General features: G+C 54.4%; 1 protein-coding gene across 1 annotated transcript in view; it reads left to right on the top strand.

Annotated features, from left to right (window-relative positions):
* The window catches only part of NTNG2 (netrin G2), an 83,901-nt gene that overhangs the window by 64,648 nt on the left and 7,968 nt on the right, over window positions 1–11,285 (top strand). The window contains exons 4-8 of the mRNA XM_006894440.1: window positions 1,281–1,418; window positions 7,414–7,515; window positions 9,102–9,269; window positions 10,651–10,785; window positions 11,213–11,280. Of these exons, the coding sequence (XP_006894502.1) occupies window positions 1,281–1,418; window positions 7,414–7,515; window positions 9,102–9,269; window positions 10,651–10,785; window positions 11,213–11,280 (611 nt within the window). The remainder of the gene's footprint in view (window positions 1–1,280; window positions 1,419–7,413; window positions 7,516–9,101; window positions 9,270–10,650; window positions 10,786–11,212; window positions 11,281–11,285) is intronic.

Raw genomic sequence — 11,285 nt, 5'->3', positions numbered from 1 at the left:
GGGGGGACAGGCCGCCCTCATTGCAGCTGCCTCTCTGCATGTCCCAGGAAGAGCGGGAGCCCAGCAGGCTTTTAGTGTCCTCTCAGGGCCTGTATGCCTGTCCCTTTCGACCTCCAGTTGTCCTTGTTTGCCTCCCCATCTCTCACCCCCTCCATGTCACTGTTTCGCTGTGGCCTGCAGCCTGCCTCTCAGTTTCTCTCCACAAGCTTCCTTCGTTAGTGCTGCTTTGGAAAGCAGAACGGGAATCTGTGTGGGTCCCCTTGGCCCCTGGGTGAACTACCTCCTCTACTTACCACCCTGTCCTCTCTCACTGAAACCCGGGAGAAGCTGCTGTCCTGTCATCATCTTCCCCTGCCTGCAGCCGGGACCCCATCCTGTAGTCTGTCTGTGGGGTCTTCCTCCTCCAGGCAGCCTGCACCTTCCATCTCTGCAATTCTGCCCCCCCGCCCAGAGTCTGTCTCTGGACCATCATGAGGTTGGGGTAGGGTCACTAATATAAAGTCCAAAGGCATGTAAATCTGGGAGTGGGGCATCTGAAAGAGTATGAGGGAGTCCCTGAAACCCCAGCAATGCAGAGTGAGAGGGGGTGGGTGTAGGGCAGCCTCTCAGTGCAAGTCCTCACCATGCTGAGCAAAGGTTCCATGCTGAGCGGGATGCATGTGGAAACCAGGTGTCTTCAAGTCAGTTCTCGCTTCTGACAGTCCCAGGTGCTCTCTGGGCAGACTTGAACCTAAACCTTTCCGTTATTAGCTGAGATCATTACTAAATGGCGGTGCACCTAAACTCTAGGATGCTCAGAACCCACTGCCTGACGTGCAGTGAATTCTGACTCATTGTGACCCTATCAGCAGTTTCTTTTTATTATTATTAACTGCTCATTTTAAGGAAGCTGACTGCCATCACTTTGTTCCACAGAGCACGTGGTGGCTCAAACCACTGACTTTTCAGAATGCTTGACCTCTGTGCCACCAGGGCTCCTAGGATTCTCATAGGACCACATTTAATTTTCCCTGTCACCCCCAGGTGACATCAGGAAGGAAGCTGACCAGGTTGTCATAAAGAAGGGCTGAACCCAGATCTCACAGTGCCACCACTGAGCTCTGGCACCCCCAGGGCTCTTGAGTCACACTGTGTCCAATGCCCCCCTCCTCTGAACTGCCCTTTGCTGGGATGCAGCGGGCAGGGAGGAAGCCCAGAAGAAAAAGGATTCCAGGGGACATGGCTGCAAGGTGGATGTGAGCCACTTCCCCGCCGCTCTTGCTTTTCTCGTGTCTCCCCAGGCCTTGGCAAGTCCCGGAAAGGTCCTGCCCCCAAAGCCCCTGTGCCCACTGTGGCCACGAGGGAGGATCCTACCACTCCTGCCCCCCTCACATCCACTACTCAGGCCCTGACGGCCCCCAGCACCCCACAGCCCACAGGTGGGTGCCAGGGTATAGCCAGTGACCCTGCTGGCCTGCCCTTTCCTGCTCACAGCCTGGCTCTCTGCCTCTGGCCATGGTGCCAAGGCTGAGTGGGCATGGCTCATAGACGTAGAAACTGCTAAAATCCCAGAGCTAGAATCCCCAAGCTAGACTCCTATAGTTAGAATCCTAGACTAGAATCCTCGAGCTAGACTCCTACAATTAGAATCTTAGAGCTAGACTCTTAAGAGCTGGGGGTGTGGGCCAGCTTCATGGAGCCCCAGCTGGGTTCAGACACCATGCCACGCTTCTGATGACTTCTTCCTCCTGCCCCACCAGGGCACCACTTGGAAGGGTCCCAAGGCCAGATGACCAGTTACACAAAGTGACCTGGAGAGGAGGGTGCAGGTGGCAAGGAAGCCACACTGAAATGCCACCACAGCCAGGCCCCTTCCCCTGGTGCCCCTGCCTTGATGTTCTGTGCCCCACCTCCACCTCCAACCCCCTCCTCTGCCCTCAGTGGCCAAGCTGCTCGCAGCAGATGAACTAAGATAAGGCAGAAGGCAATCTGTGGAGCAGGGATTTTAAAACATGGGCACCTGGACAGGTTGGTGCAGGAACAGGGCTGGGGCAGACTCCTGCCCCGTCTCCACGAGAGCAGCCTGCTCTCAGGTTCTGCAGCTACAGACATGTTTGGAGCTTCTCATTCTCCTAATGCAGGATGTGTATGTGTATGTGTGTGTGAGACCAGGAGGGCTCTGGTAGCAAGTCCTCTGGTCTCAGGGAGGAGTCACTAGACCCACCCACACACTGGGGCCTGGAATCTGAGTGCTTTTCCTTCCCAGAAAGTGCTAGGGAGACTATGGCGAATTCTTCCAGCTCCCACTGGGGAGGGGTGCCCCAGTCCTGCCCCCAGCCCAACGCTCCCCACCCCTCATGCAGGCAGGAGATGGTGGGTTCTACTCCTTGGGCGATACAGTGCCACCTTCTCTCTGGTGATTAAGGGATGCACCACAACTCTTTTTCCTTTTTCTTCCTACCCCGCTCAGAGGGAGGCCCTTTCCAGGAGCTGGGACTAGCCTGGAGATCTGAGGCTGGCAGGGGAGCCTGCTGGCCCAGGAATCCCCCCTGGCGTGGAGGGTGGGATCACTCTGGGAATCCCAGCCTTCAGGCATAGGTTGGCCTAAGCCACCTGTGACTTGAGCTTTTGCTGCACCTGCGATGGGCAGACCGGGAAACAGAAATAGCCATGATGGGTGCTGTGTCTGCCTTTAAATAGTGGCCCATCTTTGCGGTAGCCAAACACCTGCCCTCTCTTAACTCACAGCCACAGCGTGACTCCAGACCTGTTTTTAGAGCTGCCTTTGATTTGGTGAAGGGGGTAGAAGGTATAGTATGGAAAGCAGGGAGTTCAAAGTAAAAGTCAGAGGTCAGAAAGGATGGACCAAGTGGCAAGGAGCTGCAACTACAATCCCAGAGGCGCACGGTTCGAATCCACCAGATGCTCTGCCGGGGAAGGAGGGACAATTTCCTCCTGTACCAGTCAGATCTGATTTGACGGTACACTGACACAAAAATAATAAAATAAAAAAAAAAAAAGAAAGGATGGACCAAGAGGAGGTAAAATTTGAAGGGTGGGAGGCCCAGGTGGTGAGAAGCCAGCCCTGCTCAAAGGCTGGAAGTAGCAGGAAATTGAAGGGGAGAAGTTCCAATACAACATCCAGTCACCCATGCAAACCCATGTAGGTAGCCATCGCTGCTTCTGTGACAGCCGGAGCCCTTGTTAATAAAGACATTAGTTCCAGACGGTTAAGGGCAGGCTAAGAGCTTCGCTGATGTCACTGTGCCCTTTGCTCTGTGGGATGGGGCTGTTGCTTCCCTAATCCCAAAGGTGAGGCTACTGAGGCTTAGAAAGGTGCAGCTGAAATTTATGTTGTGTAAATTATACCTCAGTGTTGCTGTTGTTGCTGCTGTAGTCACTTGCCAACTTGACTCATTTGACACACAGAACAAAGGGCTCTCTAGACTGTAACGTCTATGGAAGCTCACAAACAGATCTTTCCCTAGTGGGCCACTGAGTGGGTTCAAAACACCAACCTTTTGGCTCGCAGCTGAGTGCTTACCTGCTTTCCACTGTTGTGTACCATCGAGTCAGAACTGACTCATCGCTGACCCTCCAGTGGGTTTTCAGAGACAGTAAATTGCACAAGACTTGACTGCCCATCTCTTTCCTTCAGAACACCTAGTGGGTCTGAACCTCATACCTTTGGGTTGGTAGTGCAACTCCTTACCTCTAAGCCACCAGAGCTCCCTAGTGGCTTTGCCTCTAGAGCTCCTTTATACCACAATAAAGTTATTTTTAAAAAAATACTAAAACTCTAGAGAGGAGCTGCCCAAAGTCCCAGGATTCTGAAGGAGCATAAGCATGACTTGAACTCAGAACTCTCTAACTCTAAACACTGCCTACCTTTTCTCAAGTCAACTCATTGCTATTGAGTCAGAAACTGACTCATAGGTGACCATCCAGTGGGTTTTTCAGAGGCTGTAAATCATACAGGAGATGGACCATCTTTTTCTCACCAGAGCTACTGGTGGATTCAAACCACCTGTCTTTGGGTTGGCAGTGCAATTCCTTATACACCAGAGCTCCCTCAGCCACCCCAACATCACTGCCCTGAGGCCTCGATGGGGAGCCTGCACAGTGGTGCCTCTCTGAGGCCTGGCTTGCGAAGCTCCTCGATCCTAGAGGAACAGACGGGCCTCCATCTGGCCTTGGCACTTGACACGGGCCTCGAGGAGAATGTTCCTCCGCACAGCTGGAGTCCCTGGAGAGCCCGGGGCTCATCTTTCCTCCCCCAGCTCCCACCCTGGAAAGGTCCTAGGTCTCTCCTTGGCATCTTCCAACAGGTGCTTCAGGCTCCTCAACCAGAGTCCGGCGGGGTCCCTGAACTCCTGGCCCAGATGTTTCTCCCTCTTGCCAATGTCAAGTTGTCTGGAAAGCAGGGGCTGCCAGGATGGGCTGCTTAAGGACCACTAATCCTTTCCCCAGCTCTGCCCTCAAAGGGTGGGGTGAGAACAGCTCTAAAGCAAATGCCTCCAGGGCAGCTGTTACTGCCTCTCTAATTAAGCCCTTGTCAATTTGAGCAAGGGCCGCCTCCTCTCCTCATTGAACACCATATTAATGTCGATTTGATAGCCAAAGGCTCCCGGGTCCCAGCTGGAAAGTCTCCTGCACTTTTTAGCTGGTAGATTTCTTTTCTTCCTCTACCAGCCATGGTTGTGCATAATCCCTTTAAGAAGCGGAAAAATCAGATTTCTTCCCCCTGTCCCTCTGGGTTTGTCCTTTGAAATTCAGCAAAGAGCAAGTTCTCGCTTTTGCCCTGTTCTGCCATCTCTCCCTGGCTGTGTTTTCCAGTTAGACTTGGAGATGAGCCATGAAGGACTGGGGGTGGACTCTCACGGGGGTCCCCAGTGATGTTAGGCCCAAATCAAGAGGCCATAAAATGAGAGGATGCCACATATTTGAGGGCAGTGATGTGAGAAGCCAGTCCCAGGCTTGCACTGGACACGAAGCCTTGAAAGACCTTTCTGATTTGTCCAAAGCATGTGTGCCAACCCACTTGGCAACCATTAGCCAGAATTTTCAACGTTGAAGACTCAGGGCCACAGGACTCATGTAACCCCACCCTTCAGTGGGAATGGGGACTTCGCATGGAGAGCAGAAGGGTTCCCAAATGGAAGTAACTACTAGAGAAAGGATTGTTTAAAAGTGCCGATTCTCAGACCTGAGGGGGCTGCTCTCATCTGGCTTCACTTCCACGTTTGCCCACCACGGCTGCAGTATTGTAGATGCTGCCGCTAGTAGATTTGGACTGTGTGTGTGTGTGTGTGTGTGTGTGTGTGTAGAGAGAGAGAACGCTGAGAAATGCCTCAGTGCCTCCCTCCACTGACCCCCTTCTCATAACTTGATTTTCTTCTCTTCTTTCCCCCAAGAGTGGACAAGGTCACCCACAGCTGCCCTCCTCTGGGAGAGCCCCCCGGGGCCCCAGGTATCCTCCAGTGCAGAAGGTACAGCAGGATGGTCACTGGCCTCAGGTCCCTGGGAAGGTCCTTCTTAGACCCTAGGCCCCTCCCTCTGTAGTGGAGGTAGCAGTGGACATGGTGGGGACCCAGAGTGGGAGGTAAAAAGACAGTACCTACCCTGGGTGAGCTCAGGGGCACAGCAGTGAGGAAACGGGTCCTGGAGCCCTACTCATGCCCCCTCTAATTCATCTTACATAGATCCAGTGTGACATCCCCAAACTTGGTCAATCCTATGCTCCCTCCAAGGGCTTCAGGCTCACTGAGGACTCTGCTTCTCACAGCATTACCCTTCTCTGTGGACAGGGGCCCCTGAGCAGCTCAGAGTCTGAGTGGGCTTGCTACTGGAGCCAGGCGGGACTTCAAGATCTTGAAGGGTGGTGGGCTATGAGCAGATGACAGGAGAACTGGTCCAGGTCGGGGGGGGGGGGCACAGCAGGAGCAGTGGCTTGGTGGTGGGACAGCATTGAGGAGCCAGGCAGATGTGCTAGTGTGAACAAGGTCAGGGAGGGCCTGGGTACGCCTGCAAGGCCTTGACTACCAAGTTGGGAGGCTTTTCCTCCCACTGTGGGTGGAGAGCTCTTTTGTTGCCAGATGGAACAACAGAGGAAAGATATAGGCTCCGCCTGCCTCTCCAGATGGCGGAGGGTGGGGATGTGTGTTAGCTCCAACCCCAACTCCTGTTACCTGTCTTGCCCCTACTTCTCTGTCCCCAACACCTGAGTTGCCCTTCAGCTCAGCTATGAGCAGTGAGCAGGGCTCTGAGCGCCCTCTGCTGGAGAGCTGGGCCCATGGTTAGTGAGGCTTTGCTTTTCCCAGCATCCTTGGGGCATCTTAGTAGTGGAGAGCCATCACGGGGATACCACAAACCAGGGCACCACAGACTCCTGGGGAGAAGCCAGGGTGACAGTGCCTTCGGACGGTGCCATGCTCACCTGCAAATATGGGGCTGAGGGACTTGAGATTCTGAGACATGAAAGGATTCTGAGACTGGCTGTGTGGAATCCATGAATGGCAGAGGACTCATTTTGACAGAGCAGGGTGGTTACTTAAGAAAGGTTGATGCCTGAACCTTGAGTGCTGGGTTCAGACCTTGAACTTGACGCGCAAGCAAATTTGCAGAGAGCAAGAGGAAATGGGATCTATTCAGTCAGTCAGAGGGTTGTTCAGCATCAGCTAAATTCTTAGCACATGCAGAGCGTGTTGAAGAACAGAGGTGTCATTTGGAAAGATTGATCCGTCCAGATGTGTCCATTGCATCAGCAGATGTGTGGATGGCTGGTTCTCGGTGGATGTGCTGTATCACCTTCAGCAAAGTTACTTACACCCCTGACTTCTGTGGGCTTCTGACCTGAGGATTCTGTGCTCCGAGGCCAGTGGAACCTGTCCTTGCTTGCAATCTAAGGAGGTGTCAGGACTGCCCCAGAGCTTGCCCAGGGCACTGTTTTAGTTATCCAGTGCTGCTATAACAGAAATACCACAAGTAGGTGGCTTCAGCCAACACAAGCTTCTTTTCTCACAGTTGAGGAAGCTAAAAGCCTGCATTCTGGGTTGCCTGCTTCAGGGGAAGGCTTTCTCTCTGTCAGCTCTGGAGGAAGGTCCTTCTGCCCCTGGGTGATCTTCATGTGGCACCTCTCTTCAGCCCTCTCTACTTCTCTGGCTTGCCTTTTAAATCTTTTCATCTGGAAAGAGATAGACTTAAAGCACACCCTACACTAATCCTGCCTCATTAACATAGCAAAGACAGCCCATTCCCAAATGGGATTATAACCTCAGGCATAGAGGTTAGGATGCATGACACATATTTGGGGATGGCCAATTCAATCCATAACCAGCACCTTTACCTTTCCTGGGCTTTTCCCTGAGCCCAGATATCCCAGCGTAGACAAATGGGCCATGGCTGATAAAAAAGTTTGTTTCTTGTCTCTCCAAGCTGTGGGCGTCTCTGCTTTTGCCCCTCCCCCTGCCAAGGTCTCCAAACTCTTCCAGCTCAAGCCCAAATCTCCTCAAGTGGTGCCTATTGAAGAATTTCCAGGTAAGATGACATCTAGGGAGAGATTAGTGCTCCCCAAAGCATCTTTCTACATTCACTAGAGCAAAAAAAAGCACAGGATAGAAGATCAATGCCTGGCTCAGAACACCCTCCCAGAGTAGCAGGGTCAAGGTCAGACTGGGCCTCTCTTCCCTCCAACCATCCGTCCCCAAGGGAACTTGGAGCAGGAATGAGTCAGAAGCTCAGTGGGTAGGCCACACAGCAAGCAGATCGGCAGCCAGAAATAGCCTGCCTGGCTCCCCTGGGAGGTGTGGCCCAGGGGTTCATCTTGGTGGAAGGCAGGATCTGGGACACAGGGGTCACTAACTATTGCTCCTTGGGACATCTGGAGAAAGCTCCACCTTCTCAGTGTCTCTGGGGAGATAAAGGGCAGGGCCAGGCCAAGAGCCTGCTGGTGCCAGAATGCCCCCTCTTCTGGGCATTTCAGCAGCTGTTTCTCCAAACTTCCCTTGACCTTGGCTGCCTCCAGGGTCAGTTGTAGCTTCTCCTGTCATGATGGGGAGGCGGCTCGGTCCTCCAGAAATACACCAATGGCAGATGCCACTATTCTTGTACGTGGGCATCCTTACTGGCCTTTCTGCTCGGGGACATGTTACATAGAAGGGGCATCAAGGCATGGCTCCCACCTTCTTGCAGCAGACTAAAATGACCTGAGATGACCTTCCTCGCCAAACCCCACCCTTTCATTATGTCCTGGGAACCACCCCAATCCTTGAGTGTGCCAGGACTTGCCCATCCTGAGAATTCAAGCCAGTCAGGCAGAGTGGGCTGGAAGCCCACCATAGTGGAGAAAGGTGGGCACAGTTGTTCAAAGTATGGGGCCACATGCCTCTCCAAGGACTGAGTCGCATCAGGGCAAGGACCAGGGGATACGACTGGATGCCCACCCAGGTTCAAGTCATAAGGAGGTGCTCACTTCCAGCCGGAGCGAGGACAGGCCCTCTGGTGCCAGTCAAACCCACAGAACAGCTCAGGCCAATGGGAATGGGTTCCGCAAGTAGAGCGGGCTTTTCCTTCCCACGATATTCCAAAGCAGCACTTGAGAAGCTCTTCCTGGTCCATCTCATCCCGTCCGGCACTCATGCATTCATCTTTCCATCCACATAACCGCTGGGGGGTATGAGGGTATCCAGGTGGGCCTCCCTGAGCATTCATTCTGTCCGCATGCTCTGTCCCCTCACATGAATCCTCTCCTAGTCACCTTGCATGTGGGCATCCTTCAGAGAGTACTTTGCCCAGTGCCTGGCCAGGCCTTTCGGAGGTGCTGCCCACTGGCCCTCTCTCAGTCTCCTGCCCACAAGGGCAGGTGGGAGTTTGTAGTTCTGGGACTGGTTCTCTTTGGGCCTCATAGCTGGCCACATGGCACAGACGTGTGAAGGCTCAGGGCACTTTACTGTACCGCACCCTTTCCTAGACACCTGCATCCCTGTGTGTCCTTGGGCAGCTCCTTTGGGCCCTGTGCCTCAGTTTCCCCAAATGCACAGGGTGGTGGTGGCTGGCAACGTGATGGCACCGTTTCCCCATGCTCTTTGACCCTCGGTGTGTCTCTCCTGCTCGGCCCGGCCCAGACTGTGAGTGCTACGGCCACTCTAACCGCTGCAGCTACATCGACTTCCTGAATGTGGTGACCTGTGTCAGCTGCAAACACAACACACGGGGCCAGCACTGCCAGCACTGCCGACTGGGCTACTACCGGAACGGCTCTGCCGAGCTGGATGACGAGAATGTCTGTATTGGTGAGCATGCGGTGGGAACAGGGGACCCCTGGCATTAGTCAGCTGGTGAGGCTGTGGAAATTGCGGTTTCAGGGCCGATTCCAACTAGGACCAGAAGCCTTGGAATTGCTGTTATGACCTCTCCAGGCACTGGCTCTCAGACACTGGTTTGAGAGTCAAAAGCCTAGATCTAGAGTCTGCCAAGCTGGTTGTGTGCATTTGGACAAGTCCTCTTCTCTAGGCCTTAGTCCCCTGTTCATAAAGTCAGGAAGCAGACAAGATCAAAGAGTGTGTATGTCACAGGGTTGTTGCTGTTGAATGGTGTAGAGTCAGAACCACCTCCTCACTGGCCTTCCACTGGTGCAGCTGTGGATTTGAACTGCATGCCTTTAGGTTGGCAGCGCAGTGCAGTACGGCTAGGTCACTAGAACATGTAACAATTTTCAAATGCTTTACAGCAGAGACCCGGATTATAACCTGCCTCCCACCCCAGTAGGTACCTGATCTGTTTCCTTTAAGCTCTGGCTCCAGGGCTAGCTTTGGGGGCAGTGGAGGAACCACAGGAGTCCTGAGCACTGTTGCCTATGGTGCACCATGCCCATTAGGAAGGGCTGTCTTTCACCTCAAGCCCTGGTTCTGTAGAGACCAGGTCAGCCTCAGGTGCCCATCCAGGCCCCTGGGAGCCCCTGTCCATGCCCCACCCTGAAGGCTGAACCTGGCACCCAGAGAAGAGGCTGGCCACCATGCTGCAGCTACCAGGCTGTGTTATAGCTGCAACTTTTAGATAATTCTATCAGGTCTAAAGTGATCAAAATGGAATCGCACTGGCGCTGCCTATACCACTTTGGGAGGTGTGGAGTCAGCTGCAGGACTAGGGCAGGGCCTTTGGCTCCCATTAAAGGCACCCTTCCCACAGCCTCTCCTCCTCCCTCTGTGCCTTTACCCCTTCAGTACCCTCAGGGCCAGAACTGCTTAGCTCTGAGTGGGGAACATTCACAGACTCAAGGAAACTAACTGGGGAGGGGAACTGAAAGCTCTCCCCTACCCGAGCCCTCGCTTGACGTTGGAAGTGTGAGCTAAGCCCGCCCTTACACCCACATCACAGCCGATGCCTCTGAAGAGGGAGTCTCTATGCCTGACCAAGTCTTAGTTCTTTGGAGCTGGAAATGATCAGCGCCTCCTTCAGTTGTAGGGTTTCAAAAAGGGGAAGGAGCTGTCCGGGGTCACCCAGGCCAGGGATGGGGTGTGCAGGGTTGGGTGGGTGATGCCTACGTGGACACGGTGTGGGGACCAAATCCCAGGAAACCCATAGGCTAGGAAGGTTTGCTGGTACAGGTGGGGTAGGGATGCGTGCGGAAGAGAGGAAGGGCCCCCCTGACCTCTCCCTGTGCACATTATCCAGAATGTAACTGCAACCAGATCGGGTCTGTGCACGACCGGTGCAACGAGACGGGTTTCTGTGAGTGTCGCGAGGGCGCAGCGGGGCCCAAGTGCGACGACTGCCTCCCCACGCACTACTGGCGCCAGGGCTGCTACCGTGAGTCCCAACCCCAACCCTAACCCTAACCCTACCACTTCTGCGTTTCGGGGATGGCGCGGAAGATGCAGCCCTGGGCTGCTGGGGGCGGGGCGTGGCCTGATGAAATGCATGCAGTCGACTGTAGTTGGGAAGGGTTCCCGGGAATAAGGAAGAGATGGCCTAGCGGAGACCCTGAAGACTAGAAAATGTTAGCCAGGGAAAGAGGGAAGTGGGGCGCTCTGGACACGTGCCCAGTTCTGGAGACTCGAGAGTAGTAGGTGCTTCTGACAAGCCTAGAGCTGGGGCTACACGGGGAGCTGGGGACAGGTCACGCCACCTCGTGGAAGAGGCGTCAGTGAACCCCGCGTCCCGTCCCCTGTGCACGCCCACAGGGGGTCGCCCGCCCGGGCCCCAAGCATTCTCCTACCCTCTCCCCTGTCCGCAGCCAACGTGTGCGACGACGACCAGCTGCTCTGCCAGAACGGCGGCACCTGCTTGCAGAACCAGCGCTGCGCCTG

The sequence above is a fragment of the Elephantulus edwardii genome, unplaced genomic scaffold (genome assembly GCF_000299155.1).
Source record: "Elephantulus edwardii isolate Elephantulus edwardi_28Jun2011 unplaced genomic scaffold, EleEdw1.0 scaffold00141, whole genome shotgun sequence".
In the NCBI taxonomy this organism is placed as follows: Eukaryota; Metazoa; Chordata; class Mammalia; order Macroscelidea; family Macroscelididae; genus Elephantulus; species Elephantulus edwardii.
The sequence above is the reverse complement of the archived record's forward strand: the minus strand, read 5'-3'. Positions and strand labels throughout refer to the sequence as shown.